General features: G+C 45.1%; 1 protein-coding gene across 3 annotated transcripts in view; it reads right to left on the bottom strand.

The window, feature by feature from the left end:
- ksr2 (kinase suppressor of ras 2) overlaps window positions 1–25,296 on the bottom strand; it is a 62,220-nt gene that overhangs the window by 20,756 nt on the left and 16,168 nt on the right. For 2 of the 3 annotated variants that reach the window (XM_088283624.1, XM_088283615.1), the window contains exons 4-8: window positions 22,526–22,561; window positions 19,998–20,502; window positions 11,631–11,803; window positions 3,771–3,840; window positions 148–231 (exon numbers count right to left, since the gene is read on the bottom strand). In XM_088283624.1, the coding sequence (XP_088139750.1) occupies window positions 148–231; window positions 3,771–3,840; window positions 11,631–11,803; window positions 19,998–20,502; window positions 22,526–22,561 (868 nt within the window). The remainder of the gene's footprint in view (window positions 1–147; window positions 232–3,770; window positions 3,841–11,630; window positions 11,804–19,997; window positions 20,503–22,525; window positions 22,562–25,296) is intronic. The other variant, XM_088283680.1, reaches the window with a different exon arrangement.

Below are 25,296 nucleotides of genomic sequence, written 5' to 3' on the forward strand. Positions count from 1 at the left end.
TCGGGAGAACAAATCGGATAGCTGCCCTCCGCAGAACGGGGTAGGTGACTCCTGGTTTATAGAATAAAACAAAATGTTCGTTTGACTGACACAAACGACTTGATGACAAACATAACGGGAGAATACGACGTAAGGTAAAGTACGTACTTGCAGTTTTTACATTTGAGTCCAAACAGCATTCCCTTCCCACACACGATGCATGTCTGCGACATCCAGTACTTGGTGGAAAATCTGCACAAGGAGAAGAAGGCGGAGACGGGGACAGGAAGATTAGTGCTGGTGACATTTTGGAGCGCCGCCTCTCAGTCTGAGCGACCTTTCAATGGGGACGCTGATCAAGTGTTGGCCTTCCTCACAAGAGCTGGGCCAGCTCACCATTATTTTTATTAATAGGGGCTGAAAATTTCCAGTAAATCTCTGGAGAATTTTTACTGCTGAGAGGCAGAAAGTCTCCCAAAAAAGAATTGATTGTTAAAATAGTTGTCTGTTCATTTGATCGTTGAATTGTTGAAAGATGATTTTTATGATTTTTTTTTGCCCCACTAGACCAGTGGTCCCCAAACGCCCAGACACTTTTGACCGGGCCGCGGCGGGCCACAGAGAAAGAAAAAAAAGAACTTGCAGTACTTCCGGTTTACTTGTTATCCGAGGCTGCAAAATGTTTTATTCTCTGTTACATCAGACTCTTGCCACATGGCAAGATATTAATGGTCTCATTTGCGTCACGCTAATATTAGCAAGCCGAATGATAATGATAATTATTGAGGCTTATTTTATGTTTTGATGCGTCGCGTCACCGTGGTGTTATTCCATAGGCCAGGTCAGTCCCTGCAGCCGCCATGCAGCCTTCATAAAGACTTGAGGATGGTGTCAGAGCACGTTATTCACCTGCCGTTAGCCAGCGCGCACTTAACAGCCGCCACTGCTGAGCGCGCTGCGAATTGCTTGTGCGGCTTTTGTTTTTCAGAGAGATGGTGCCATTCAGAAGCACCCACTTGAGTGGGAAGTAGGGGGGAGGCGAGGGTGGTAGAAATTTTCTAATAAATAGCAGTGGCGGGCTGTTTGTTTGCTACCTGCGCCTTCAGTGGAGATTCAGTCAACCTCCCGCAAATCAGCGATACAGCTAGCCATACTCGCAATTCAATTGGATTTACATTTGCATTGGATTCCATATTGCGTTACCCAGGGGTGAAACGAGTCCTTGAGTCATTCAAGTAACTCCATAGCCCCAAAAATGCCTCGGGTAGCCTTTTGCTTGCTGATGGGCACCTTAGGGAAGACGAATCAAGCCAGCCACGGCAACGATTCTCAAGCTCCACATGGTGAGAAGGCCAACTTCAAAATAAAATCGTACCCAATTATTCTTGGGCATCAATGCCTTGGTATGCTTTTATTTAAAAATTGCTCCCTGTAGCACATGGTGGCGTGGCAGCAGACTTGACTCATCTTTCCAACTAAAATTTGGAGCCCATTTCAACTTTAAATGAAAACAAAGTGTCGCTGCCAACATCAACAAAAATCTGATTCAATCGCTAATTAAGAGTGCTAAATAAAACAAAACTCTGAATTAATTACGCAACTCAACTGTTTTACGAAAGCACTTTAAGACAACCACCGCTGAATGCAAAGTGCCGTAAATGGAGCAAAAGAAAGTCATACAACAACGAACAATAAAACTAATTAATAATGAAGACAGTAAAACGCACCAAAACTAAGTCTCCTGCTGAGTCCAAAGCCAAAGAATAAAAATGAGTTTTAAAGCCAGGAAGCCTTACGTTTAACGTGAGGTCATTCCAAAGAGAGGGAGCGGCAACGGAAAAGGCACGATCCCCTCTGAGCCTCGAACAGCGTCGGGTCCGTAGACTTGAGTCGGTGTGGAGGAGCTCGGAGAGTTAAGCTGGGGCGAGGCCATTTCAAGATTTAAGGACCTTAAAGTGAACTCTAACCTTCACTGGGAGCCAGTGGAGGGCCGGCAGTGTAAGAGTTATGTGCTCTCTCTTATGAGTAACAGGTAAGAGGCGAGCAGCAGCATTTTGGACCAACTGGAGATGCTTGATGGAGGATCAGCGCATGACAGTAATCCAGCCGAGACGTGACGAAGGCATGAATCACTGTTTCAAAGTGCTGTTGAGATAGGAGGCACTTTACCTTAGTCAGATAACCTCTCACACAAAAGGCTGGATTTAACAACAACACAGATTTGACGGTCCAATTTAACAGTCCAGTTTAAAACCCAAGTTCAAGACCGTTGGCTTTAGATAATGAGCCACGGGGCCCAAGTCAGCAGGATGGGAAGTACAAGGGCCAATGAGACCAGACACCAAAACCTTTGTTTTCTTTTCTTTGAAGTTCAAGAAATTAAGTGACATCCAGATTTTGACTTCCTCCAGACAGGACAAAAGTGGTCTCGAGGAGAAAGCGTCTTTTTTGCTCAGCGGGATATAGACTTGACAGTCATGTACGTAGGAGTGGAAGAAAATTCCATGTTTTCTTAAGATGGGACCCAGAGGGAGCAGATAGCATGAAAACGGCAGAGGCCCCACATTTGAACCATGTGGGACACCATACGACAATGGAGCAGTGCGAAACTCAGCAACCAACACTAACGCCAAAAGTTCCGTCAGCCAAATAAGATCGAAATTACTCGAGGGCGCTACCACTAATGCCCACCTGGTACTGCAAACGAGCCAACAGAACGCTATGAGCTACCTTGTCACACGCTGCAGATAAATCCAACAAGACAAGACAATCATAGTCTCCAGTGTCGTTTGCCAGGAGAATCATTCAAAACTCGGAGCAAGGCTGACACTGTGCTATGCATCATTATTAAACACCACGGCATGTTGAAAATGTTGGGGGACTACACCAGAAGACAGACTGCTCTGTATAATGGCCAAGACCGATTTCCCAGTGCTTGGGAAAACCTTACGGAAGAAGAACAAAGTCAGAAGGGGAGCCAGATGGCATCGTCTGACAAAACTCCATCCTCTAAAAATGTCAAGGAAACCTTTTAAAAAGATAACACAGCTGAACACCAGGCATGGACGGAGAGATCAACTGTGGTGTTTGAAGAGTACTAGTTGAAGAAACTTGATCAATGAAAAACTGCAGGAATGTAGAGCACATTTCAGAGGAAGAGTCTGAGCAACTAGGCGGAGGGGGGTTAAATTCACAATCAATGGTTTTAAATACTACACGAGGGTTGGGACGGGTAGCCTGAATAAGGACTGATAAATATTCTCTTTTGGCCTCTTTAACTGTGATCTTGTAGTTAGGTCAGCAGTCTTTAAAGATTTGACAAGAGACCCGCAGCTTGTCTTTTTTCCTCTTGCGTTCGGCTTTGCGGCACCCCCGTTTAGCTACACGAGTTCTGTCATTAAACCAAGACTCGGGTCCAACTTGTGTAATTTCTATGAATTGTATGACTGAATTATGTATCACATGCGCCTGTTGGTAGCATTAGCAGCTAGTAGCTAGCAGCTAGCTACTATAACAATACCACTACGGAAAATACTTCAAAGATTCGAGTGGGGTTGAGTGACTAAAATCAGATTAGCCAAAAAACTAACAAATGAAAGAAACAAAATAAAAGAAAGACTCCAGGTGGTGTTGAGGGTAGCAGAGAAGGCCTTGCGGTCCCTGACCACTCATCTCAAAAGGAAATTTTTGCTGACGCACCCGCCCGCCCACATTGTGGAGGTTGCCCGTATGGATGCGTTATGCAAGACCCCCCCCCCCGATCCCCCCATCCCCTCCACACCTACACTCACCTGTGTTTGATGGAGTTTCCCAGATCTCGTCGGGGGATCTGCGGGGACCAGCGAGGCACTGACAGAGTGTCTGCCGAGGGGAGACAAAAGGATTTTCCTCAGCACAGACCGAAATCACACAGTTGCCAGGTGTCTTTTCAACATCAAATTAAGCCGACCGAGCACCTGCTTGAAGTCGACGGGCAAAATGCACTCAGGCTCGCCGGGCTTGTCGTCGTTTATTTGCAAGATTTGTTTGGAATGTTCCCTTTATTAATACGCAGAAAAATGCAATTTAAAAACTGTTTCACGAATTTTTTTTGCCCCAAATTTCCATTCAGGTTTCATTTCGCAATTGACCCATCTCATGTTTTCCCCTCGCATGATGAATCATTTTGATCAATGTGCAAAGATGAAGCGGCCTCCGTATCCGTTTTTGGCACACAAACTTTAGAATGTTTTGAATTGGAAAAACATTTGCTTGGACGTGTACTTCAAGCCATAAAACCTCCTCTTGTACTTGGTGTGCAAATGTTATGCATCAAACTTTTTTTTTTTGTCTCTAACAAGCTGGAAATGCAAAGATTTGTTTTCAATAAGAATTTGATGAGTTAAAGGTTTATTAATTGATTCTATATGTTAATATTTGCCAATTTCTGTAGCAGACGGACAATCTCTGTGTTTCTTTTTCCAAGTCAAAGGTTTGCTTTTTCGCTGAAAAAGAATTATTCACATTTTTGCCGATTTTCCTAACGTTACTTTATGGACCAAACACGGTTGCCACTGCGTCACCATTAATTTATGCTGGTGCATTTTCTACACTGCTATTTAGAAATAAAAAAAATATATATATTTGGAACCGTATTTTTTTCTTAACCTAATTCATGGATTGCTCGACAAAAAGAATCGATAGATGAATCGATGATGAAAATAATGGTTCGTTAGCTGCAGGGCGAATAGTGACCAACGTAATGTTGATTGACATTGTGGCCATAATCAAGCAGGCCTCCATGTTGCGCAATCTGCAAGAGTTCATTGATTGTTGATTGGCCAACCTAGCTGGGACCATTTCAATTGATCCACTTGGAACTTGATTGATGAGCTTTTTTCTTTCATGCTAGCGATAATGAGCCCAAAGGACGACTGCTCCTCGTCAAAGCGCAAGCTGCCTTGGTGACTTGCTGACAGTTAATCTCATCTCATGGCTCCATATTGCAAGGCCGCCCCCTCTTCCTGTTCTCGAGGCCCCCGGGGGGGGGCTGCCGTCATCTCTCGGCGCTCCGATGCGCGTCTCAATTACACTCAATCAAGCTGATAACTCAATCCAGAGCAAAGGGGGGGGGCGAAGGGACATGATTGGACGCCACTCAGCACTGCTTAGCGTCTTGTGTGCGCGTGCGAGCGTGCGTGCATGCGTGGCTTTTATCACGCTCGCATCTCGACTTAAGAGCGTCATTCGTTTCAAGAGCAAATTTAATTTACTTGTACATTTCATTTCCCTACTGAAATGAATCGAAAGGACATGAAGGAAAAAAAAAAACATAAATGGCCCAGTATTATTTAAGAAACAACAAAAATAAGACCTAGTGATGTTCATGAGCACATTTTTCAGACGGATTCTAGCTCACGTTTTCACTTTAGGGCGACTACTTTGGATTTTTCAGTGAACACAATAATTGTGAACAAAGCTGCTGCCGATTCGCCAATGTTTCAAGCGCTGCACCGTAGCACCATCTACTGGCGAGGAGGACTTAATACACGTCCAAGGTTTTGGTGGCCTTTACGAGTACCTGAGTACAAATAAGGCCCGACAGCGATCCCTGAGACCGGGACTCGGCCATGTGACGTACGTCACGTCACATCCATCAAACCAAAGCAAGTTTCAAGTTAGAAGCTTGTGTTACGTCATTTCGGTCTTGCTCAGTCACAACATCAAATAGTTAGAGATTTTTGTTTTCACTGATTATGACACTAAAAAGTTGACACCACATTAGCTTGATCCTAACAGACAAAGCAAAGTGTCATAGACGAGCTAAGAAACAGCATCAGCATCGACCCCTCAACAATGTTAGCAGGCATATATTCTTTATCCTCGCCGACTATTCTAGCTTCATGTCTTAGTTGTGTGCGACTACGTGGCCCAATCCCAATAGCAGACCTTTTGTTTTGTCACGTCCTCGGGAATAACTTGGAAGTTTCTTCACAGCGTAGATACAGACACAGACTTGGGCATCAAACATGCATACTCACTCACGATTGATCGCGAGCCGATTCTTGGAACAAATCAACTCTTAAATTCACTGCTTGCCTTTTGAGAGCATTCTTACACTTTCAAGAGCCACCAGAGGTTGTGATCAATAATTTGAATTTGATACGACAGCAAATCCACTAAATGAAAGAATGGACTCTCTCTTTTCACCAAGAGTTGTATTCGCCCTTTTGCTGTTCTGTTCCAGTCAGCAGTGGAAAAAAAAAAAGGTTGGTTGCACAAAAATCAGCTGTCCCTTCCGCATCACTGACAAACTCATTTTCTAAATGGGCCACCGACGCCATCTACTGGCCGTTGTGCGTCAGTAGAGTTGTTTAAATTGACGGCGACGCAGCATCAGCCGCCTCCACAAAAAAAATTTAAATTAAATAAAAAACATTTACTTGATGGCAGGGAAAGAGCAGAGATACATTCGAGTCGAGTCTCATCTCAAAAGACAAAAGCCACTGGAGGAGCGAGATCGGGACCCGATTGACGTGACTTTACGTGTGACCCGCAAAAGCAAGCAACAAATGGCGTAAAAATATGGCGGCAAACTATGGAAGATGTTCTATTGGATGTGCACGCAACGTCGGTGCAAGCCAGCTAGCGAGCGAGCGAGAGGCGCCACTTTGGGTCTGACGCCGCCATTTTGTCACCACACCCGCACACAAAAAAAAGAGACGAGCAAAATCACAACGGTGGTCCCGGAGTTAGCCACCAAAGACAGCCAAGGGGGCGGGGCCTGAGCACGCTTTCATAGCGCATGTGTACCGGCTTGTAGGCAACGTCATCACTGTACGTTGCTGTCAATAATATTCGACTTTGCACGCGGCGAAAATATTAGGAAGAGTCAACGGTCAAATTGGAAAAACAACGAGCACTTCGAATTTGCTTTCCAATTCATATTTGTAAATGCTAACAATCTATAGCATATCGACACAAATTGGGATTAGCATGTTAGCTTACCCAACACACACACCCCCACACACACACACACACACACCCCTTCTCATTGCCCACCCCCACGTCCTTGAGCCAATTTTGAGTCTCAACGGGACCCGCCCCCGTCGGTCGCTAGGAGACGCGTGACGCAAGCCGGCTCGCTCGTTTTGGAGTGGATGACGTCACCCGCATACAAAAAGGACGTTGGGCCATTTATATCGTGGCCCAACACATCTCACACTTGCTTGTGAGCACACACACACACACACACACACGCACACACATTGGTGCCAAGTAACTAAGTTGAAATACTTTTACTGTTCAGGTGCAGTTTGCCTGTAATAAAAAAAAACACGGAAAATGTTCCTTCCGTCAACTTTTCTTTTTTCTCTTTCTTTTTTTTTTTTAAACCTAAAGTCAACCAAAAAAGACCAAAATGAAAACGGGGGAAAAAAAGAAAATGTTCCTCGTTTTGTTTAGAGGAGCTCAAAAGAACTGTCTGCAGATTTTTACTTGTTTTCAGGTACTTTAGTAGGATTCTGTCCTTTCCTCCTTTTTCCACTTCATTAAAAAAAAAAAGTTTCACAAGATCATTGCAGTAAAACTTCAATTTGTACTTTTTCCAAGTACAGAGAATGAATCAGTCCTTATGACTTTTTGAAACAAGAAACTACAAATAGTTAAGTACAACGTGTGAGTATTTGGACTTTTTTTAAACCCCTAATTTGCCCACAATTGCACATTTCTACTTGGACGTACTTTTCAACAGTCTGTGCTTTTTTTTAAACTTGGACGTAAGTCAAAATAAATTAAGTTGAATGAGTATTTGTACTATTTAATCAGAGTACTGAAAGAAATTGATCAGTTCGCTTTTTTAAATTTTTATTTCACAACAGCTGGAGCGGAAACAAAGTGCTTTCCAAGACGAACAGAAGTATCATAAAAGCGAACTCTAAAGTGCACTGGGAGCCAGTGAGGAGAGTCCACAATTGGAGTTATGTGATCCGTCTTCCGAGCGCCGGTTAAAAGGCGAGCAGCAGCATTTTGGAGCAAGTGGAGGCGCTTGAGGGAGGACTGGCTGACTCCAAAGTAAAGTGCATTACATGGATTACGGTTTCAAAAGAAGGTGCACTTTAGCGAGCTGCCTTAGAAGCTGGATCGAACAACAGAACTGATTTGCCAATCGAACTTCAAATCACTGTCCAGTTTAAAACCCAAGTTTGAGACTGTTGGCTCTGGATAAGATGTCAGGGGGGCAAGGTCAACTGGGTTGAAAGTCGAAGGGCCACTGGGATCGAACACCATCAATTCTGTCGTCTTTTTGTTGAGATTCAAGAAATGATGTGACATCCAGATTTTGATTTCCTCGAGACAAGACAAAAGTGGTCTCAAGGAGAAAGCAATTTTTTTGCTCAGCGGGACATTGATCTGACTGTCATCAGCATAGCAATTGGAAGGAAATTCTATGTTTTCGTAAGATGGAACCTCGGAACAGCAAGTATAATAAAAAAGCAAGGGCCCTAAAACGGAACCTTGTGGGACACCGTACGACAAAAGGGCAGAGCGGGACTCAGCAAGCTAGGCGAACACAAAAAGTCCTGCCAGTCAAGTAGGATTTGAACCACTCTAGAGCACAACCACTAATGCGCACCTGGTGCTGTAAATGAGCACCGGTTGCTCCCTTCACTTGTGTGCATTTTTACTTTGATTTCGGTGTACTTTCGTACATTTGAGAGTCTGCACTTTGGACTTTACTTCTACTTTGACCGTAGTATTGTACATGAACGGCAGCCCGAATTCAGTCGACTTTTTTTGGCAGCGGTGATGGCAGCCACGCGACAGGCCGGCGGCCGCCTTAGGCCGCCATCAATCTTGCAGCGCACATGAAGCGCCGCAAACACGATTGCGGCCATGAACTTGGCTGCAAAATGGCGACGCGGCGCCCCCAGACGAGTGCTGCAGGTGTGGAAAGCTCGGCTCCAGCACATGAGCACAATCGACAAATTGGCGTCAACGTCGGATCAAATCGTCTTTGAGGTTTGTGAAAGCCCACGCGGGGGCTTTGTTGAATGGTCTTGCAGGTTTGGAAAACCTCCAACGTTGGCTTCATCCAAGCCCAAAATGTTGACCAAAATGCATTGACGTCGGATTGGCGGTCGAGTCCAAAACTCTCACAATTCTTTCGAAAACATGCCCAGGATTCCGACTACCAACTGTGAATGAGCGATTAATCTGACAACTCTCTTCTTTGATTATTGAAAGAATTGCATTTAAAAAAAAGACGTTTTCTAATTGGATCCTTTCATTCAAAAACCGAACACAATTTTAACCTCCCATTTTATTTGAGGCAAGCCCCGCTACTTCTGCGTCCACTTTTAAAACTTGTTTGAAGACACATTTTTATTCTTTAGCTTTCAACTCAACGTGAGACAGTCGCTGTTCTGCTGCTATGTATTGTTTATTTGTTTTAATTTGTGCGCTAATTTCCCGCTAATTGCAATGACACCATTTGGAAAGCACTTTGTTCCAGCTCCAGCTCTTGTGAAATGCGCTCTAGAAATAAAGTTATTTCCAAAGTGGTTGGATTGCGAAGAAGTAGCTCCCCGTTTGCGAAAGGTCGCCGCTGGCTGCATTGGTTGACCTGTCAAGCTCTTCAGCATGAACAGATTGCTTTTTGGATTCAAATGGACTTTGATTGGCTCAGATCTATTATGAAGACTCGCTTCCTCGAAAGTGCGTTGCTGTGAGGTACCCAATCTGATTGTGACTTTTGGCCAAATTGGGACTCCCGTCGGCGCTGACAGCGAGCCGGATGACAAAGCGTCACGGTCGGACGTCCCGGCATGACAATGAGCCTCCGTCGCGCTATTATTCCGCCTCACGCACCGAATGCCTTTTTTTTTCTCCCTCCCTCGTCTTGCGGCGCTAAATCGGTGGCGATACGTCGGCTCTTCCCCTTCCCTTTGACACGGGCTCCATTATCCCCCCCCGTTTATTCCTCAGCTCTCCGCCGTTCGCGCGTCTTCAACGCCGTCTAATGTTTCCCGCGCCATTCCCGCATAACGCATTAGCTGAGGCGGCTCGGCGCAAATCGCGCCTCACCGCCTCATTGTTCACCGGTAGCAATTTGCAGCGGGGGGGGGGGTGGGTGTCGGGGTGGGGGGGCGCGCTTAACGTCTATCCCCGGAAAGTGCAGATGGATTATGGAGATGAGGGCGATTATGGGCCGCGGGAAAAGCTCGCAACAAGGCACAAAAGGACCAAAAGAAAAAAAAATAATAAATAATCAAGAATTTCCTTCCGAGATGAGCTTGTCTTTGATGTTAGGTTCATTGAAGACTCGATTGTCTGATGCCTCGAAAAAAAACATGGAGGTCAGCTTTGTTGAGGACTCTAAATTGCTCCGGATGTCCTAGATTTGCCCAGAAACTGAAGTGACTTTGATGTGTCTTCTGAAAAACATGCACTGTTAGGTTCGTTGAAGACACTCTTTGACATGACGGCAGGATAACTCCGTTGTGGAATTTTTACTGCCTAAGCCAGTTTAGATATCAAATCCGTTATTTAATTTTAAAAAAAATGCCACGGCCACTCAAGTCCTAGCTTGACGTTCCTTCTATTTTACTGGAAAATCCTTCACAAATGCAGCTCGCAGCATGCCGTAGTTTTTGCCCATCAAAAAAAGGGCTCAGGTTGAAGTGGTACGCCAACGGCGCCGTTTGCAAGCGCTGATGGCGAAACGGATGTAACGATTCACTCAAGCCCCGATTCGATTTGATTTTCAGTTCCAATTTCAATTCTTTTTTTAATTGCTGCCGCGTTCGTCTCTGTGCATTCGTGTGTCGCCGCATCCACACCCGTAAAGATTAACTTGTCATTGATGTCTGCAAAATGCTTTTTTTGCAGTAAAACTCGAAAGTTTGGAAAAGGGCTGCAGAGGATTGTTTGCATTGAAAATGTCCTCTGTTTGCCAAATGCTTACAGTGTGTGTGAGTGAATGTGTGTGTGAGTGAATGTATGATTATTCTGGTGGCGCGAGACAGACTTTTAGTCAGACAATGTGAAGCATAGATTTCAGTGGGGAACATATTGATGGATGAACATCACACATTTTGAGTTCTGCAAGTTTGCAGAAGTGTGTGAATGTGCGTGTTTGTGCCAAATATAAGAAAAGTACAAGTATGACGAGGCAGTCAGGTGACAAGCCACTGACAACGCCAAGCTTGTGAGTCGGCATCACCCCAGCTCGATGATTATCACGCAAGGTGAACTGTGGAATTTCCCGATTGGACTGAATAAAGCCACCGTTCACGTGGCAACAAATCAGAAAAGTAAAAAATACAAAAACGTCATGTTCCCGATTTGGGGCAACGCAAAGCTGAATTTCTCCAAACTTTTACTGCTGATTATGCGAGAACAGAAAACTGTTGAATACAACTTTTTTTTTTTTTTCTTTGTGAAAGAGGCAATTTTTTCATTTGGTCGATTTGATGTCAAAATGATCACAGAAGATTCGGTGGATCTCGAATGAGTTCACCTTTTTGAACGACTTACAATAGATTTGGCCCCTAAACACAAAACGGCAAAATGGACAATAGCCAAAAGGAGTTTCATGGTTTTTCATTTTTGTTTTTCTTCCCAGACGTGCGTCAAAACAACGAATGAAAAGGAGAAGCGGCCGGACTCACTTGCAGAGGGCGTTTCGGTGTGCACAGGCGGCGTGGACGGGAAGAAGAAGGATCTGAGGGAGCGCTCGGTGTGCAGGGGCGAACGCTGGCTGGGGAGGAAGGTGGGCAAGTTCTCACAGCTGCCCACGCTGCTGTGGATCTTAAGGTTCAAGGGCTTGCTCTTCTTCTTGGCTCTGAGGAGGAAGCACAAAAAAAATAAAAACACTGCGCTGACACCACGGAACTGAATTGTCTTGGCTGCTTCACTCACAACACTCAACATGATTTAAAAACATTTTTAAAAAATTGCAATCAACATTACAACTTGTAAAAATAAACAAATAAATGTTTCCATTTGAATCAATATTCCTTTTTATAGCCCGACTCGATTCACTGATTCAGAAAACCATAAAATCGATATGGGACCCAAAGAAAATGTATAGTTGGAAAACCTGTTTATACTGTTTCGAGGTGAAGTCCTTGATCTATTTTATAATAGCGGAATAAAAAAATCCAAACAAAATTTTTTGGTGTTTATTGGAACTTAATAAATTGCAACTTGCCACATGCATAAAAGTAAAAATGGATCAAAATTAAATGCAGAAGATAAAGAATACGCTCACACACTGCATTTAAGTGCCGAAGTAAGACACACAAAGCCATTTTGTCATTATCTTGACGCTCTTGTCTCACGCAGCGATTTGCATTCACTGGCTAACATCCAATCAGAGTTTGAGTGCTTTGCATACTGAGATCAATTCATATCTAAAAAGCGCCATGACACAAACATTGACAATTTCGAAACACTGCTTTTGAATTGAGCTGCCGCCACCAATATGATGAGCAAGATTGCGGACATGTCACTTTGTAAAAACGATTGCACAACAAACAAAAAAAAGCTCCCTGCCAGCTTGCTTACTTATTCGAGTAGTTCCTCCGAGTCAACCAATCACCTCTGAGCTACTGCTCGAAAGAAAACGCAGGAATGCGCAAGGTGGGACGAGTACGGCGCAAGTCACTTTACTCGTCGTGAAGACGAAAAAAAAAAAAAGGAATAAGAGTGACAGACGACTGAGTCACGCAATTACAGCTAAGCGAGGAAGCGTCGGCCGCGGGTTAGCGGTTAGCGCTGCTCTGTTAGCCGCTTTGTCAGCTGTTCCGATTAGGCCACTTAGGCGTGCCTTTCAACGCCGATGAAAGCTTCTTTTTTTTTTTTTTTTTTGGTCCTTCGCCTCCTCGGATGCGGCGCAGACATGAAAAGGAGGCGAGAGGACTCCCCATTTTGGGACCTTTTCAAAAGATGTTCGAGAGTTCATTCAGCCTGGAGGAGATGCGCGGCTGCAGATTGGCGGCCGCACACGCACACACCGACACCACCTGGCAATAGGCAAGATTGGGGTTGGGGGGCCGCTCAGCTCTCAGTGGTGGGGCGGGGGGGCAACGTTGTGTTTGAGCGACTGGAGGGTGACTCGTGCATTTTTATGCAGGTACAGAAGCACCTTGATTTCCGACGAGAACATTTCAATCACTTATCAAGTCACTCATTATCGAAAGCATGTTCCCCATGCTGACATGAAATTTCACCCTTTCAGCCCCAAAAACTCACCAGCATTTTGGGGGCTTGTTTTTAAAGGGGGGAGTCAACCTGAACGGTGACATCAGCGCCGCCTCGCTTCTATGCCGTGACAATCGTTCTTATTGTTCAAGCTGCACGATCTTCCAAACGCATATTGCTGCGATGCTTTTTCTCAGGTACCAATATTCACTCTTTTGTTCTAGAAAATGTCATTGAACACAATGTGTCCGCGGACGTCTAAGAGCAGGACGAGCCAAACGCAGGGAAGTAACAACGCGGCTGCTCTCTGAGCTATTTCATTTCAAGAAATTAAAAAGGCAAAAAAAAAAAAAAAAACAAGATTCAAAGTAATTAAAAGGACTTGACTTAGATTGCACTAAAACAAAAAAGCAGCTTGACATGACAAGGACGGAAATTAAAGGCTCGGAGGGAGCCGATTGGCTAACAAGAGAGCAGCAGGTGGAGCTGATCGCCTCACTCGGTAGACATCGATAAAAGAAGGCAAGAAAAACATGAAACTAAATTCTAATCCAAATCTTTCTCCGTTTCATTCTAATGCAAATGATGATTCGCTGCTGTGTCTAACTGATGCAGTACAGCGCCAACTAGTGCCAAGGAGGACTTACTTCCCAGCCAGAAAAATTCCTCTTTTTTTTTGTGCCGTAAATATCTGCGGCAGGTATCGGCAGCATCCACGAGTAACCGATACTTGGTCAGTACTCGCCCATCCCAAAAGAAATGATGACCGGATGAAAGAAAGAAATAAAAAAAAAAAATAAAAAAATTTCATGTAGCAAAATAAGCAAGCTCAACAGTCTGACGTTTTCGACATTTCTTTATCTTTTGAAAGTTACTCAGCGCCCTGAGGTACTCTTCTCTTATTGGGTGGTGAAACTCATTTAAGGTTGCATCGGACCGCTCAAAGTCAGATAAAAGTATGCGTCATTATCACGATGGCGATATTTTCCCGATATACTGTGCAGTTCTAATTATTATGATAATGATTACAAGTCGTTCATCATCTTAATGAGGATTTTTGTGAAGGATAAATTGTCCAACTTCAATCAAAGTGTTTTAATTGAATTGCCGCCGACGCCGTGCTGCCACATCTCATCAAGTCCCGATGGAACCGATGGAACCGTGTGCCGTCACCACGGCAACGGCAGCGGTCGCCTCGGGGCCCGAAGCTTTGCTTTGCTCTCGGCAAGAAAAAAAAAAAAGTCAAAGACTCGAAACGGACACGTTGGAAAGGGCAAGTGTTGAAAAATAGAAAATGTGTTACATATAATGAAAATATAGACTATGTATAAATGTTGAGATGTTTCAACATTTTAAATGTTGACAATTATGTTGGGAAAAAAAAACTAAAAATTTGCGAAAATTATGAAGTATTGAAAAGTTAAAAATGTTTGAAATCTTTTCCTGTTGAAATGTGGACAAAATGTTCCAACGTTGAGGTCAGATGTTGCCGCTGCATTCTGTCCTGTTCCACCCTACAGATGCCCCAGCTATGCGGCTCCCAGCTGCTCTGTTCCCTCAGAGATCAGCGTTGTCCCCCTTCCCTCTTCTCTCTGTACACTTCTCACTTCGCCGTCAAATCGTCATTATGCCACACGCAAATGTTCTCTGACAATATGGCTGCGTTGCCTCTTGTGCGGAATAGAGGGGAGTTGTTTTGACCTTGGGTTGGTGTTGAATATAGCTAAGCACAAGGCGACGGTGGATTGTGGAAGGCAGAGATCCCAGCATCTGACGGTCCAAAGAGGGGGTGAGAATATCAAGACAAACACAAACTGGATTGGACGGAAGGTGAAAACGAAGCATACAAAAAGGGACAGAGCAGACTTTTCTTCCTCAGAAAGTTCATATCTTTTGATGTCTGCAATGCGATGCTCTTCCTGTTTAATGAGTGTGATGTGGTCAGTGTGCCGTATTTTTTGCTGTGGTGTGCTGGGGCAATCGCATGACAGGCAGGAAGGGGAACCATGCAAGTGAGTGTCAGTGATGGGGAGGAAGGCGGACTCTGGAGGAGAGCGAGCAGGAAGATGAAGTCCATCCTCAGTAACAGCAGCCATCTTCCGCATCACACTGTGGCGGCTCAGTGAAGCAGGCGCAGTGACAGATTCCACTCCATGCGCTCCAGGACTGAATCCAACTTTCTTATTCGTCATAAGCGGTCTCTGAGCCGTTCTTGGTCTGGTTGCTCACCTAGGACCTTTTAGCCAGGGGTGACCTTGTCAGGGGCAAAAAGCGCCAGACAACTTGGCCACTAGGCTAACTGGGACTCACAAAGCCCTCCACCATGATACGTTGACGGCTCATTGGATTGAAAACTGTTCAATTTTCAGTTGAAAGTGTTTCAAAGCGTTGACGATATATTGTTGACTTCAAGAGGTGCAAAATTGGACTTGATTTGTTTTTTCTATGGAAAACGTACGCCTTTTCTTACACAGTAACAAGACGGAGCTTTTTTCTCCTGTATTTGAGTTTTATCACACAGTGCTGTTTTGTCCACACACACTGAAAACTTGAGTGGATGTGGTCACATTTCCATATCAAGCTCTTAAAAAAAAAAACTGTGTGACTGCTTAGTCATTGCATGCTGATCGGTGGCCAGGCCGGTTACGTGTCCCTACCCCAGGCCGCCCCCCCCCCCCCCCCCTCCTCACAAACCTCCACCCGGCTCAGCTCATCAGGCTCGTAAAATACATCCGGCCGCCTCCCCTAAACACTCGTATAAATTCCCAATCATGACTTGGCTATGAATCTCTGAGCGCTCGTTAAGGCCGCTGACGCGATGGACGGCTGATGTTTGGTGTTTGGTTCAGTTTTGTTGGCGTGCACGACGACAAGTTTGGCATTTTAGGTCAACTTGATTCGCGCAACTGTCGGAACCTCGATGCAAATTGGGAATTCCGTGTGGGTGGCTGGCATGGGCAGCTCCCCCCCTCCCTCCACACCCCACCTCACCCCCAAGGGAGGTGGGTGGGGTATTGGCAAATCAATACGACATTTCTATTGCAAAGCATAATAAAGCAGCAGTCACTTGAAAGAAGTTTCTCAAACGCCTTCTACTAGATCTTGTTTGTTTGCTTTTGGATTGTTTTTGACGTTTGAGGGGTGCGCCAGCATGATGGATGCCATGTGGGTGCGTTTGCGCTCGCTTGTTGTCGGGGCGCGTCTGAAATTGAACGTGGAGCCATTTATATGATTTATTTTTTGTCATTTTCTTCCCCCCCCGCTCAAGGTGTACGCAGCAGAAACGGGGTGTGCCAGCCGACCCCGTCTCAGGACATCAAAGGGGGTGCGTGGCTTGAACAGTTTGGTAAAGACGTTCCAAGAAGGCTTATTGAATAATTGCAGGTAACCATGGCAACGCCCGCTGTCGAATCGTACATGGAGGAAGTGGCACGACATGGGAACGGGTTTGCATATTGCATCAGTTGCCATAGCGACCGTGGCACTTTATTAACGCAACAAAATAAATCCAAAGAAAAAGTGAAGTGAGTTGATGTCTTTCGAGACGTTTCACAATTGTATATTTCGTAAAAAAAAAAAAACCTAAGGTGACGATTATTAATTATATGAATCATCAATCTTGGTATTCATTTTAAAAGACAAGGTAAAATACAATCATTGAAAATAAATATTCAAGTCATTACTTAAATATATATGAAATATTAAACCATATGGAAAGCGCTAGCTGTTGTGAAATGCGCTTGATAAATAAAGTTGGATTGTAGTGTATATATTCCACTAATCCCAAAAACATGACATTAAAATGAAGAAATATTTTACAAATTATGATATATATTTTACATATTAGGCAAATTATTGATAATATTAAATAGATTTTGACACGAAATGGATAAAACAAAGAAATGATCAAAATGAATTTTAAAAAAATATATATTTTTTTAAAAATCTCTGAAAATGATCCACAGTGACATGAAATGAACTTGAGTCAAAAAAGTGGACAGGCTAAATGAATAAATGGAAAGTCAACTCATTTCTCTAAAGTGATCAATGGAAACTCTCAATCGGATCTGAACTGACCTTTAATGTCCTTCTCGTCATCATTTGCCTGCAAATGAGAATTCATGTGAGTGGCAAAAAAAAAAAAAGCTCAACATGCCGGATCGGAGCGAGTCGATGGCCTTTAAACGCCCGCCCGCCCGCGCCCTTGCCGGGCCGAGCGGGCGGGCTGCCGCTGCTCACTCACCGCGGCCTTTTTCATTCATTGATTCGCCAGCCCAAAGAGCCTCTCACTTGCCTTGCGAAAAGAAAAGGAAAAGGCCAGCAGGAGGCGGTGGCCAAAAAGATCCCAAAATAACCACAGCGCCTGCTTGTCAGCAAAATGGGCGTTGCCGCAATCACCACATACAAGCTCCGATTGGACGCCGCTTGCAATCATGCAATCGATCTATCCAAGTGTCAGGTGCAAAGCCCTGCCACGAGTTGCCCTCTGATTTCGGGATGAGAATGGCGAGGAAAAAAAAAAAAAAAGCCCAAAAAAAAAGTCGAGGCCAAGTCATCCTTGAGAAGTTCACATTCAAACGGCAATCTTTGAAAATTCAGCCAGGTAACGGATTTCACTGAGCAACATGAAATTGAGTCAACATGACTACGGGAGAGGTCCCGTGAGCAGGTCCCGCAAGTTAAGGCAACAGACTTTTGCCCAAATTTGAATCAATGTCAGTCTACTGCAATTCACAACTAAAACAAAACTATTTGCCGGCCTCCGTGACTACTTATAATCAGTATCGGCCCTGAAAAACAAAAAGCAAAAAAAGAAAATTCTTCCATCCAGGCGCTCGTTTCAATTATTACGATGAAATTTGGTGAACGTGTCGATTAGAAAAAAGAAAAAAGCCATGCTTGAAAGCCCACAGGAAGTCTGCACACCTTTGCCAAGTGATAATTGACACACTCACTTATAAAAATCTCCCTCTCATCTCCACGGGAAGAAAAAAAATAAAAAATAAAGAAATAAATAGAGCAGCACCTGTGGCTTTTTAATAAGCTCCCCGTGCTCCTCGGGGGGCCCTCGTTGCGAGCGGGCGACTTAATGGGCCGGCGCACAAAAACCGGGGATTGGCCTCCGACCCCGGCGCACATTCTTCTTGAAGCTGCCGTGAAAATGAGAGATGACACCTGACCGTGTGCTCATGATTATGCGCCAAACGAGCGCAGAGCCACTCAATCGGACTAAAAAAGACCCACCAAAAGTCGGCGTTTCGATTCACGGCAACACTGTGAATGGAAATTGAAGCTCCTCAACTCACTTCAACATCGTTTTATGGGCACCGCCGTGGCGGCATAGCACTCATTTTGTCTAAACAAAGCTCCTCGTCTCACTTCAACACACAGTAGTTTCTTAACACCAAGACGCCGCCAGAGGGCGCCAAAGCAATACATGTGTCTAAATGAAGTCCTCAATTCACTTCAACACAGTTCCTTGGCACCGATATGACACCACTTGGCAGCAAGGCACGACTTTTCATTTATTTATTTTTTTCACCAAATAGGTTCTCTGAAAAAGAAAAAAAAAAGCCGCCAATGTGATTCTAGATGAATTGTCACAGTGCTACGGTTGCAAAGCAAACCAGAGTGGCTTCTTGAGACGTATTTTGCCAGAGTGCACGCGATTGCCATGGGTACCAAAGAGCATGTTACTAAGTTAACGGCTCGCCCTGTGAAAATGTCAGCACCATGTTGGCCGTTAGATTTCACCCGGTGGCGGATCAGAACGGAGCCGTCGGGCTTCCCATGGCTTCGGCCGTTCGCGCACGTGCGTGCGTGCACAACTTGAACTGACGGGCTGCTGAGCCGCAAATGGCATTAGTGCAACCTCGGCGGAACCGGCGCGCCCCGGCTGTGCTTCCTGATTAGGAAGTGGCGGCCCGCTCAAATCTGATCAGCGCTCGCGGCGGACGCAAAAGGAGCCGCCCGGTCGGGAAGCGGGCCCGAGGCCGCCTTATCTGCGCCGGGCTGTTTGTTTTTTTGTTTATGGACGGTGGGAATTAATCTGATTGGACTGCGCAGGAAGATGATCTCCTAGTTGAGCAAACTTTGGGGAATGAGTCGCAACATATCGGCTAAAATTGCGCATACAGTTAAACATAGTTGAACATAATACACCACGCAAATCAAATTCTGTGTACCAGAAAATGTATATAGCAGCAAAGTGGTGGGGGAAAAAAAGAGGGGAGGCGCAAACTTGAAAATTCTAAACGGGACACTGACTCTAAACATATCTGTTGTCCACTAGCAAAATGGGGCAAACTCACAGATGAGCTTGGACTGGGGTCGCAATGGTTGTTTTCCTCAAATTAAACGCATTGTATTAATCTTAATTTGGCTCTGAATTTCTTCTTCACACGCCCTCTCTCCTGCTGAAGTGAGGGCGAGAGAGAGAGAGAGAGAGAGAGACAGAGAGAAAGAGCGAGAGAGCGAGATTTAATTCAGCTCCGCGTGTAAATATATGCAAGAGGTTCGTAATGGGAAGGACGAAAAAAAAAAAAACACTTCCGCCCTTGCTTAATCCGTAATTTGTAATCTAATTTTATTACTTTTCAAAGCAAGTATGTTACTATTTCAAGATAATTGTGGCGGCATTGTGTACACTAGTAACGTTAAACACAGGTAAAAAGTCCTAGTGAAAAAAAAATGTAGCAAGTCTAACTTGGAGGTCGACTGTACATTTGTCTGCTCCAATGGTGGACAGGACCAATTGTTGTGCGTTTGTTTTCCTCAAAGTGACATTAGCCAAACGGGTGTCGTGTGCTTTGGCGTTTGAAGTCTCGACTTACTTGGGCGTGTGCATGTCGTCCAGTCGGTTGCCCAGCTGGAATTCGTGTGACTTGCTGCGGTGCAGCGCGGTGAATCCCGGCAGGAGGTGTATGAGCTTGCGGCTGGGGGGCGGCGGCGTGCCTGGCGCCTTGATTTTGTTCCTACGCCGAACGGGCGGCGTGCCGGGTGGCGTCATGGTGTTGAACATCAGCGGAGTCCTGGGGGGCGTGTGGCCCATGTGTCTCTGGCGGGGCGAGGGCGGCAGCGAGCGGTGGCCGGAGTCCAAGGCAGACGGCAGCGACGGGCCCACAGAAGGGCTGTCCACCGTCAGACGCTCGGCATACAGGTGGGGGACTGGCGGGGCCTGCGGGCTGTGGCACGCGTTGTACTTGGACTGGACTTTGGGGCTTTGGGACAGCTGCAAGCGAAGCCACTGGCTGGGCTCCGGCTGGCACACGGGCGTGTTCTCCTTGCCCGACTCGGAGGTGGGCCACTGGATGGACCAATCCTGCTTGGTCTGGCTTCCTGTGGGGAACACGCGGACAGTTCACGTCTTGTCGTTTTTGTTCATCAATTCCCCAACGGGCCACCGATGGCGCTGAACAATGAGACAAACATTTGACAGCCATTTGACTCCACAAAATGACAACAAAATGGTCAGATATTGTGAAACAGCCATATACAGTATCGACATCAAGAAAACGTGCGGACTGGTAACTGTTTAAATCGCCTTAGGGCTCAGCTCCTTCTTCACTACGACAGACCAATACAGAGTCTGCCTCGCGCTCCATTCTCCCCTCACGCGTGAACATGACCCCTCAAGCCTTGACTGCATCTAGAAATTCTGTTCATAAAAGTAATGAACGAAATCTGTGACAAAGGGCAGCCTTGGTGGAGTCCAACTCTCACTAGAAACAAATTCGACTTACTGCTGGCAAGGCGGACCAAACTCTGACACTTCGTAGAGCTCGTACAGGAATTATTATTAGGGGGCACAGTACCCGGATCTCCTGAAGCACACCCCACGGCCGAACGCCTTCTCCAAGTCCAAAAAGCACAGGTTGAGCGAACTCCCATGCACCCTCGAGGACCCTGTCGAGGGTGTAGACCTGGTCAATTGCACCGCGGCCGGGAAAAAGACCACACTGCTCCTCCCGAATCTGAGATTTGACCTCCCGATGGACTCTCCTCTCCAGCACCACTGAATAGAACTTAGCGGGGAGGCTAGGGAGTGTGAATCCGATGTAATTGGAACACACCTTCTTAAAAAATGGGAACCACCACCCCGGCCTGCCAATCCAGAGGCACGGTCCCCAATGTTGTAGAGGCGTGTCAACCATGACAACCCCACAACATCCAGAGCCGTGAGGAACTCCGGACGGATCTCATCGACCCTCGGCCTTGGTTTAGACCCTCACTTAGGACCTGTTTGAGTGACCCTGGCAGGGGAAGAATGCCGCAGACAACTTAGCTCCTAGGATCATTGGGACACACAAACCCTTCCATCCAACACATCTGGACTGTTATGGATGGCAAGTTGAAAGCTGGCATCTGCGATGCTGGCAGCCTGTGTTAGTGCCAATGGCTAGGCTAACTCACACATCTGTGAAGGCTCCATTCATGATGAAAGCTACATTCAGGTTTTGGAGAAACACATGCTGCCATCCAAGCAACGGCTCTTTCATGGACGCGAGATGATGCCAAAATGTTACAATAGCATAGCTTCGTAGTCAAAGACTAGACTGGCCTGCCAGCAACCCAGACCCGTCTCCCATTGTCATCCCATAAAATAGCACAACGGAGATCCCGGACTGTTGAACAGCTCAAGCGAAAACGAAGAATTGCACCGACACAGCTTCAACGAGTGACCTCACTCCCCAAACGCTGACGTTTGTTGAATGTTGTTCAAAGAAAGGGGGAGGTAACGCAGCGTTAAACCTCACCCTGTTCCGGGTTGCAGCCATCCAATTCCAAGTTCCAGATCATTTGATCAAAACGTCATCACTTTAGAAATGAAATATCTTGAAATGTCTTTGCCGTGCATTCAGTTAAATAGAGGTTGGACATTTGCAAATCTGTCATTATTTCTTTGACGTCATTGGAACGCACGTGTGCATGGGTGCATATTACACACAGCTACAGGTCAAATCAGCAAACTGTCAAATGTTATATTCCTGTTGGATGGCATGCAGCAGTAAATGAAAAACAAGAGTAGAATGGCATACAGCGGCAGCAGTTAAACGGTGTTGTGACGTCAAATGTGGATGCCAGTCAAAAAGTGGAACAGTACAAAGCAGAAAATGGTGTCAAATGGTGACCAGTAGAAAATGACGCATACTGGTCACATGTTGGATGGAAGTCGAATGCTGACTCGGATGAAACGTGCATCTCTATAATGGCTTTTTTTTTTTTTGGGGGGGGGTTGTTTTTTCTTCATGGTCTTTTTCATGCGTGCTGCGTGGACTTTTATCAGCGCATGCTTAGCTTGATGGCAGCCGATGGAGGCGCTTTGAACGGAGTCGGCACGAGTGACAAACATATACTTTACCTCCGTTACTGTGTAACTTATCCTCCTCAAGTTGTTCTTCGGAGGGAAATAAAAAGAACAAGAAGGCAAAGTCAAGGCCAGACCGGCTGTATGGAGGGCTGAAAGTGCCAAAATTAAATCAATAAATACACCCTGAACTGTTGAATTCAAATTGTCATTAATTATTATGAGATTATATATGGAATTAAATAAATCAGATAAACCAATGCTGCCCTAAAAAATTAATGCAAGTGTTCTTAATTAAATGTTTCATTTATAAATTAAATAAATCAATGTGTCATTAATTAATTTACAAAAAATTGCTGCCATGTCTGTCTGTGTGCGCTCGTGTGGTGTTGCAGCCATCCACAAACGCAATACGCATCGTTGTTTAGCGCAAGCGAATTGAGTCACTTGCTGCACTGAAAATGACATAAGAGTTGCTCAGCTACAGGTGAAAACAGGTGAGCCGTGATTGGTCGCCCCCTGAGCCCTGAGCAACTGTGACGTCATTTTCAGTTGCCACAAGTGACAAAATGCTGCTTAACTCGGATTCCACAAATGCAAGATTGACCAGCTGCCGCGTTTGGACTCAATTTATTTGTATGGAGTACTTGCGTTGATTGTCCAACAACTGTTTGATATTCTTTTTTTTTCTTCCTTTTTTTCCTAAATGAACCCCAAAAGCTCATTTCTAATATTAATTGACAAAGATGAAAAGCAAGGACATATTCCAGTTTTATAGACATAAGGTGCAGTTTCAGCAATTTCACCTCTTTTTTTTTTTTTTTTGTCTAACTGTATAGTGGCTCCAAACATAAACGTATTGGTGGCCGGGGTTGAAAAAAATAATTGTTTTTCCCCAATGCAATTCCAGCGGTCGTCTGTCACTCGCGGCTTTTCGCCACTAACGGTCAGGTGCAGTCTAGAGCCACTGTAATTAACATTGGGCAATAAGATAAATTTCAGATCGCACCAAAATATCAGATGATGCCTCCAAAAACTGGCATTTAAGGGCATCACTTTAGTTTGGAACGTAATGGAAAGGAAGAAAGCATCGTCCCCACGGATGCTCGTTTCCGGCAACGAGGGTGGGCGGCTTCACCTCCCAGTGTGTGATTAGTTTTTTTGATGATTTTTTATTTATTTATTTTTTTTGCTTTCAAACGTCTCGGAGGAGCGACAAGCATCAAAAGCTAACTTCAAACACAACATCAACACCGGCAGCATCAACTGAACTCGGATGAAGACTTAAAAAAAAATAATAATAATAATAATTTAAAAAATGAATAAAAGGTCGTCCCACTGGAGTTTGTGAACTCGACAAAAAAGCCGACGGCAAGAGGAATTGGCGGGGGCTATATCATTTAGTCACATTCATAAACGCGACGCTCCTCAGTTTATTTTTCGACTTAGACACACCCGCAATGAAAATCGGATTTGTCAAAAAGTCCAAACTCAAACGAGCAGCTCTCCAGCACTCCCAGATGGATGCTAATTAGCCTTAGCAGTCCGTGCTAGCGTGCCAAAATCTGTCCACTTCAAACCAAATTTGATGAGTGTTCAGGTACGACTTTTTGGTGTTGCAAAGTGAAAGTGGCTTCAGGGACTGCATTTTCGACACATCTTGGCGGGAAGATTAGAGAATCACGGTGGCATTCATTTCACACCCAAATTGGTGGCAGGCGAAACGGGCAACAGTTTAGAATTCCTCCCAATCTACGAAATAGTAAAATGCTGAAACAGCCGTGCGACTCTTAGCTAATATGACGACAAACCTGCGTCACGTCTTCTTTGTGATGAATGAATGTCACTCTCCAATTAGCAAGCTTTTCAACTCAATGAGGAGGCTGTTGAAACTAAAAGCAGGACCAATGGAGCAAAAAATGTCACACTTCTTTTCAGGTTTTAGTCAGGTTGGGACCAGCCTAGCCTCCTATTGGTTGCCTGGCAACTGGCTAGCTAACTGACATTTATTATTATCGTTTAGTTTTTTTTAGACATTACATGATAAAACTACATCATAACGAATTCAGTAAAAAGCACCAAAACCAAGTCTCATGCTTCGTCCAAAGCCAAAGAATAAAAATGACTTTTAAGGACGGGAAGCCTAACGTTTAACGGGAGGTCATTCCAAAGAGAGGGAGCGGCATCGGAAAAGGCACGATCCCCTCTGAGCCTCTAATAGCGTCGGGTCCGCAGACCTGAGGCACCGGGTCAGACACGTCGGGGTGGAGGAGTTTGGGGGGTTAAGCTGGAGCGAGGCCATTTCGAGATTTGAAGATGAACACAAGTATCTTAAAGCGAACTCTAACCTTCACTGGGAGCCAGTGAAGAGACGGCAGAGTGGGCTTTGTGTGCTCCTTCTTACGAGTTACAGGCATGGGCAAGCAGCAGCATTTTGGACCAACTGGAGACTCTTGATGGAGGATTGCTGTATGACGGTAATCCAGCCGAGATGTGATGAAGGCATGAATTACTGTTTCAAAGTGCTGTTGAGAAACGAGATACTTTACCTTGGCCAGCTGCCTGACATGGAAAAAAAAAAAAAACAACAGTTGCCGGTCCAATTTACAATCACTGTGCAATTTTAGACTCAGGTTCAAGGCTCAGGTCAGGAGGATGAGAAGTACAAGTGCCCCTGGGACCGAGCACCCTAACTTCTGTTTTGTAAAATTCAGCGCCATCCAGGTCTTGATTTCCTCCAGACAGAACAAAGTTGGCCAGATTGAGAAAGCGTGTTTTATGCTCAGCGGGACATAGATCGGAATCATCCGCACAGCAGTGGAAGG

Source organism: Idiotropiscis lumnitzeri, chromosome 1 (assembly GCF_059441095.1).
Source record: "Idiotropiscis lumnitzeri isolate Australia: NSW breed Sydney's pygmy pipehorse chromosome 1, RoL_Ilum_1.0, whole genome shotgun sequence".
NCBI lineage: Eukaryota > Metazoa > Chordata > Actinopteri > Syngnathiformes > Syngnathidae > Idiotropiscis > Idiotropiscis lumnitzeri.